At 40.5% G+C, this 7,760-nt stretch overlaps 2 protein-coding genes across 2 annotated transcripts in view; one reads left to right on the plus strand and one right to left on the minus strand.

The window, feature by feature from the left end:
• Nucleotides 1-5,676, plus strand: part of fam184aa (family with sequence similarity 184 member Aa) — a gene marked incomplete at its 5' end in the record, with an annotated part of 28,366 nt that extends 22,690 nt beyond the window's left edge. Inside the window, 4 exons of the mRNA XM_080849783.1 lie at nt 754-900; nt 1,982-2,099; nt 2,603-2,707; nt 5,550-5,676. Of these exons, the coding sequence (XP_080705909.1) occupies nt 754-900; nt 1,982-2,099; nt 2,603-2,707; nt 5,550-5,558 (379 nt within the window). The 3' untranslated portion in view covers nt 5,559-5,676. The remainder of the gene's footprint in view (nt 1-753; nt 901-1,981; nt 2,100-2,602; nt 2,708-5,549) is intronic.
• A 1,072-nt stretch (nt 5,677-6,748) lies between these two features.
• On the minus strand, nt 6,749-6,907 carry pln2 (phospholamban 2; the record flags this gene model as incomplete). The annotated part of the gene is made up of 1 exon (XM_080850814.1): nt 6,749-6,907. One exon carries the CDS (start codon nt 6,905-6,907, stop codon nt 6,749-6,751), a length of 159 nt encoding a protein of 52 aa, XP_080706940.1.
• Between the last annotated feature and the right edge of the window lie 853 nt (nt 6,908-7,760).

The raw sequence follows: 7,760 nt of genomic DNA on the forward strand, positions 1-7,760 counted from the left end.
GGCTAAAAGGGTTAAGCTGACTGAAAGCAGTGGTAATATAGATGCTAATGCAGGCGCAAAGGAGTGTGAAAAGCTAATACTGCTGGGCGAAATCGTCCCTCAGGACACAGTGACTCAGCTTCATCTATGAAAGATCCTTCTAAGGACTCCTCTCCAGATACAAATGTATCCCTGAGACAGAGGAGTAACACTTCAGAGAAATAAACATATTTATATAATTTCTAATAAAAAAATGAAACAACACTGCACTGTGCTATTATGGAGAGAGGAGACATTTTTGATAACACAGCAAAATATTGCAAGGTAATTATAACACGACGTTGCATGCAAATAAATTAACCAGCTGTCACATTAGAAAGAAGTGCATTTACAGTTCTACATTTTTGAGACGATAAAACACAACATAATATGTTGTTATAAAGACAATAACAAATGGTAAAAATAGAGATGATAATAATAATGCTGTTATGGCGAAGATAACAAATAGGGATGTTGTCACTGAGACAATAATAAATGTTAATGTGATTAAAACAAAAAGTACTACTCATTCTAATGAGAATGAATTATAATGTCATTATAGAGGTGATAACTAATGTTCATTTTGTTATAGAGATGATAACTATGATATTGTTGTTAAAGAGTTGATGATGAATAGACAATAACAAATGGTAATGTTGTTATAGAGATGATAACATATTATATTTTTGTTAACGAGATGATAACGAATGATGATGTGGTTGTATGTCTGCTTAGAGCTCATGAGCAGGACCTTACCAAGAGGCATGAGAGGGAGGTGGGTGAAATAAGCGTCAGCCACAGCCGAGAGAAGCAGATCATGCTGTCTGACTTCAACAAGGCCCAGGAGGTCCTCAAGGACAAGATCTCTGCCCTGCAGATCCTGTAAGTGCTGAAGACACATCATCACTTTGACATTGAATTTTGTTGCTTCACTTTTCGTATGAACTCAGTACATTAGGTTCATTATTCATTATTTAACCTGAATAAACCATGAATCTAAATATTAATTAACTTAATGATAATGAAAAATGCTGGAGTTGATTACATTGTATTGGAGAGGATTTGCAAATTATTCTTATACTTATACTGTACATTAACTTCAGCATTATGAAAACTCCAAACACCACCAAGCACCATAGAAATTACTTTATTAATATTAACCCCTGTGTTTAATTAATGTTATTAAGTGGAACCTTAGTTTACAGTGTTCTCAAATTGATTATATCAAAGAGCAGCCCACACCAAATGAAGACGACAAACAAATAAAACTGTGCTCCCAAATGAAGCCGGACACCTTGTTGTTGTTAAGCTGTACAATTTGAAAGTAGCTTTTATACAGTTTTTTAAAAACAGTAGCTTTTATACAGTGGCGTATGTATGACTGTAATGGCTTGTGGCGATAATGGTGCACTGCAGATAACACAAGGAGACCTGTTAAACATGCCTGCATTTTAGTTGTCTGCTTTGTTTGTAGGATTTAGTGGGATCTATTAGCAGAAAGGGAATATAGTATTCATAATTATAGTATTGCATAGTTGCAAGGGTTATCTCCTGCAATTGCGAATCGTTGTGTTTTCATTAGCCTTCATATCTCAATAGGGAGCGGGTCCTCCTCCACGGAGTCTGCCATGTTGTACCGTCATGTTTCTACAGTAGCCCAGAGTGGACAAACCAAAACACTGGCTACCTTTTGCATTTTTATGGCAACTGATGGCCACTGTAGTTTATCCTTCATGCTTGGAAAGGGAGGGGTGACAGAGGGGTATTCAGTTGGTTGCAACCTGCAACTTCGCCACTAGGTGCCACTTAAGCCTTCACACTACCCCTTTAAGCTGAATTTGCAGCTCCACATATACCTTCCTGCTGTCTCAGGAGTTCTGTCTGTCAGCTCTAGGAATGTTTTTCATTTTTGGTGTTAGAATCGCTGGAACCATAAACTGTGATCATGATTTGTGGGTTCTAGGCTGGGGGGCACAGAGGACAAGTTCAGGAACCGCGAGAGCCGACCTGAAGACCTGCAGGTGATCGCTGAGCTCAAGCAGATGGTGGCCGAGAGGGAGGCTCTGGTGAAGAAACTGGTAGTAGGTATTCAAACTGAGCACAGTTTACAAAATATAGAAGAACAGGACCATATTTATTGGTGTAAGTCTTACTATCTGGTAAGGTAACATAAACAAGTACACGAATCACTGGGAGTATTTTACTGAAGTTCACATCCAGATGTGTTTGGCCTTAAGCCGCCAGTAAAAACATTGAAGACATTTATTTATCCTTTCATGTGAACCCAAAACACAACAACCCCAATCAAAAACGTAGGGCACCGAAAGTATACTTACTTGTCCCACTTCAGTGCTCTCTCTATTGCACCTTCGAAAGTAGGCCAATGGCGTATGAAAATCAAGTACGTGATGTTTTCCTTTTGAACAAGTACGCATATGATTACACATGCAGTAGCATAACGCAGCTCATTTCCATATTGTCTGTGCTAGAGAGCTCTTTGTTTGGTTTTCTCCAGTCCTCCCCGTATCAGTATATATGCTGAGCATTATTTGATTGTGTTTCTGTGTTGTGTATTCATGTACAGGATGATAAGAAGTTTTACCAGCTGGAGCTGGTGAACAGAGAAACGGGCTTCAATAAAGTGTTCAACGCCAGCCCCAACGTGGGCGTGATCAACCCTCTCATTAAGGTAAGGCCGTCTATCCACACAGCCTCTCGCCCGAGGTGAATCTACACCGTAGAGTTCCTCAGCGTTACCATTTAAACACTTCAATAATGTCACACAGTGTCAGTGCACACCTGACCACACATACACACACACACACACACGTGCATGCACACACACACACACACACACACACACACGTTCATGCACATACACACACACGCACACACACACACAAACCTACACACACACACAAACGATAATATGCACGCACACACACATACACACACACGCACACTGGCACCGCACACACATGAACACACACACACACACATGCATACACACACACACAGACACATACACAATCTTATACACAACACACACACACACACACACACACACACACACACACACACACACACACACACACACACACACACACACACACACACACACACACACACACACACACACACACACACACAAATTATCCCAGGTGGAAAGACCTGCTGTCACCATGGCCTAGTTTTCTCCAGTTGAGCCACTGTGCTACTGTGTGTTATTTCTGTGTTAGGATTTTTAATCAGACCTTTCTTTAGTGATAAACAACCCTCCAGCTTTGTGCATAATGGAAAAGGTGTTCTATCTAAATGCATATGTATCCAGCCATAGTACAATGAATGGGACTTTTCTGCATGACGTTCCTTTACTTTCTCCCCTATGGTTCATCTGACTCCAGCTATGTTTTTGTTTGTGTGTGTGTGTGTCTGTGTGTGTGTGTGTGTGTGTGTGTGTGTGTGTGTGTGTGTGTGTGTGTGTGTGTGTGTGTGTGTGTGTGTGTGTGTGTATGTTTGAGTGTGTGTTTGTCATGTCTGTGATTATTATTTATCCACGACGGATTCTACTTTGCTTTCCAAGCCATTATTTGTCACAAACTACTTCAGTTACTTTGTCTCTAGAGATTGCTCATTTGATTCAATTCTTTCAAAGTGAAAGATTATAAAATAACAATAATACAAATTATGATAATAATTCAACTAAAAAACTATAATTAGTCAGTGCTCACTCTCAGTAGTCCTCCCAAAACCTTTTTGTTTGTGTCCTTTTTCGATGTATCAAAAGGGTAATATGTCAGCAAACAGGTTCGTCAGCTCTCCAAACCTAAGTGTTGTGGAAGCGGAGGGGGGTTCGGGTACGAGTTTGGGGAGTAGGCTAGAGTCTGTCCCCCCCAACTCCCCCCCAGTGCGGCAGGTTCAGCTCCACACAAACAAACCGCTCCCCCCAGCGACCCCCCCGACAGACCCCGACACCACTCGGAGGTGAGCCCCACCTCGTCGTCGTCGTCGTCGTTAACCCTTTGTTGTCCGCACACCTCCACACCGTACCGTGGCAAGAGACATGCCCTAAACCACAAGAACCCTGTCTGCCATTGGTCTGGTCTCACTGTCTCAGTTCTGTACTTTTTTTCTGTGCACATTTATCTCTGTACCTCAGCAGTCATTGAACAAAAAAAACAGTGTCCGTTTGGGTTTTTGTTTCTCTTAATTTCCTTTTGCTTTCAGATTTTCATTTTCAAAAATTAAAAATTAAGAACTAATTAATTAATCAGTGGTGTATGTCCACAGTGAAACGTGGGTGTGCTTGTCACTTTCCAATGCATCTTGTCGCTGAACAAAAAACACAAATACGTTTGTCTCCCATTTTGTTTTTATTAGTGATATGCATGTATGATCTTGCATACTTCTTCTTTAATCATGCCATGTTTATGAGTTAGACCCCTCACCATATACACTAAGCACAATTGAGTGCTCATTTTGGCCCTCTGAAAAGATAAGCTGATTCTTTGTACCTTTATTTCATTAATATTTCTCTGTGGTTTATCTAGATTTCATGAATGGCATTGGAATGCAAACGAAAGCATGGTCTGTAACATCACATTCAGTTTGCTCTGGTGAAATGCATGTTTCCGTAAAGGTCGCCGGCCTTGAACATCCATCTAATGGTGTAGTATGAGTTGAGCTGTGTGTGTTAGCGTGAATGCCTGTATATTCCAGCCGTTTTTATTTTGGTCGATAAACCACCTCTTCCTTGAGACTGTCTCTCAACTGTTCTGATACTTCTATAATTCCTTGTATATTCATCAGTTTATATAGAAATATATATGTGATTGTTGTAACCCTCATAAATTATTTCTGTCCGATTGAAAGTGTGCATGGCAAGCAATGTAAAGCCTTGGTTGTCATCATGGCTTCAGTATCTGGACATCTTGTACGCTATACTGTACATTCATTACTCTCCTCGAGCCTGCTGCTCTTTAATTAGAAAGTGCTGGGCAGTTTGCACTGCATAATATTTTCCTAGAGACTAAAGATAATATACATTTTGGGAGGGTTGTAGTGGTTCTATAGACATGGATATGGATATATTTGAACCCTTGGATAGCTTAGTGGCACAGTGGCATGACATGGGCTGTACAGGTTATATTATGCTGAAGGGTATGTGCCAGTTTTGTTTGCAAAGATGCTTGTGTAAACACAGTCGAGCCTGTTCTGTTACCGTTGTCTTCTGAACTTATTAAATGACATATTATAGGATACCAATAGATTAAGTATATATGGTTGTTGTCGTTGTGCCATGACCACTAGCAGCACTGTCAAGATTTGCACATTTCAATGAGAATATAATACAAAAAAAACACAGTGCATATTCTGAACTGGTGCTTATTCTGTTCCATTAAGAACTGTTATGATTCTTGATATTTACAGGTATCATATTGCTGCTGTAATGTTGTGTGTGTGTGTGTGTGTGTGTGTGTGTGTGTGTGTGTGTAAGTGCTCTTATTCATTTACCCCCCTTTCTCCTGTAGCCCTCATGAAATGGAAGTCCCAGCTGTGACCCCAAAAGAGTCGGAGCAGCCTGAACTCTTCTCTCAGTACTTCTCTTTCTGACCCTTCATACGGCTGTCAACTCAAACGCATGTGATCACAAGCAACCAACCATCAGCGACTTACACACACACACCATCACTCAGTGTGCCATTCACTGTGATTTTATTTCTTTAATTGTTTTTTATTTTATTTAGAATTTTATGCAATATCAAGAACAAGTAATGCACATTCACTTTTTTGTAATCCAATGAACTGTTTTCTCATAAACAAGCATATTCCTGTCGACACCTGGCAAACAGGATGTCCTTATAATAAATGTTGATTGGACTGCATTTGAATAGATTTAATGGACCATTACTGTTTAAAATGAACAATGTCTTGCCAGTTTTTGAACAAATTGCACTATATATAAATATATATTTATATTATTCCTCTGTCTGTTATGAGTAATAAAAACCTGGTCAGACCTTGGTTTGTACAGTGCCTTTTAAAAGTTTTCAAAATATCTTAACTATGACGAGACACCAGTGTTTTTTTTTTTATCTGGTCACCTCATGTAATGTCAGTTGGGTTACGTAAGAACACCACGGATGACTGAAAGTACAGGTGATGCCATGGATCATGCTTAATGGTGTGCAAACCACCACCCTCCCCCCCCCCCCCCCCCCCTTACATCACCAAGAGACTCATCACAGAAACCGCCTGTGGCGTTTTGACTTAAAAACTGTGATGCACTTACCCAGATACATGCAAATACCTTTTTTACTTCACCTTTAAGGTTATATATTTCCCATCCTGTAATAGAAGCACAATAGAGGTTCACTGGCTGAGTGCCTGCTACCCAAGCTTGTATGATGTCGTGATGTTTTTTGTTTGAAATGTAAAATTATTCCACCCTCTCTAATATATACAGCAACGTTACAGAGCGTACTTCATTTACCAAAATACAGAAACGTAATTTATTTTAGACACCGCACATTTTTTATGATCTGTCTCCCATTTTCATGGTGATAATAATAATGATAAGTGCACTCTATCCCCCCCCCCCCCCCCCCCCATACACACAGACACACTTGCCGCATGTTTTCCCAATTCCAAATGATGCCCTGGCTTAATCTTTTCAGTTCACCTGTAATTGTTTGTCTGAAAGGGTGTGTGTGACCGTGAAGTGATGGCGTCACATGAGCAACACGATGATGTATATGAGAAGCAAGCAGATGAGGATGAGGGAGAAGTTGACGAAGAGCTCCTGCAGGTTACGCTTGGTCTGTGGGTTTATCTCGATGTTGGACGCCCTGCGGATGGCGGAGCGCGTCATGTGCTGCACTCTCTCCATTCTCCCTGACTAGGGTGGACTGCTGGTGGCCGGTCCTGACTCGAGGGCTCCAACTAGTGGTGATGGGAAGTCAATGTAGAAAAGACCAGTAGATTCCGAAGGGGTGATGTGATTTTGGTGGTGCTGACCCAACTGCTTTGGAACTTAAGTAATAAAGAAGAGATGATTGATTTAGCTGTGCAAACAAAAGCAGTTTTACCACAAGTTAAAGACATCATTAGGACTTCACATATATTCATGTGAAGTCCAAAGAAAAACAAAATGAATACCTTTAAATTAAAATATACTACTACCACAGTATTCACTATATGACGTGTTCATACATGGTTGAACACAGTATTGTAGATGCATTGAGTCAGACTTCACAAGTAGAAGACTAAACAGCTAGTGAGTTAAATGCACGGCAACAGCAAAAGGTTTAGAAGTGAGCAAAACTTTCCCCAAACAGTCATGTTGCATTTGTAATAATGCATAATTAGCTGTATTATGTACCATATTACTTCAAATAGGAAAAAATAAAGCCCTTAAAAGCTCCCTAGAAGAACTTTTGTTTTGCAACGCTTCTCTCATCTTCTATTTTCGGGAGATTCTTTTTTTGTTATCGGGATCCTGTCCTGCCTCTTGTCCCTCTCCGTGTTGGTGTTATGGAGCCATAGATAGCACTTGTAAGCACTCGGTGAGGTGGGAGCACTTGATAAAGCGGATCTTTGGGCCTCTGGCAGCTGCTAAATCCTCAGGTCCCATGAGGGATGTGTGATAAGTGATAACAGGGACTGACGGACGTGTCATAGTGACTGTCCCCGAGATCTGACTGTCAGAGTGAAATTCACTCAGCACTCATACTGTACATATA

The sequence above is a fragment of the Sprattus sprattus genome (assembly GCF_963457725.1).
Source record: "Sprattus sprattus genome assembly, chromosome: 13".
Lineage (NCBI taxonomy): Eukaryota > Metazoa > Chordata > Actinopteri > Clupeiformes > Clupeidae > Sprattus > Sprattus sprattus.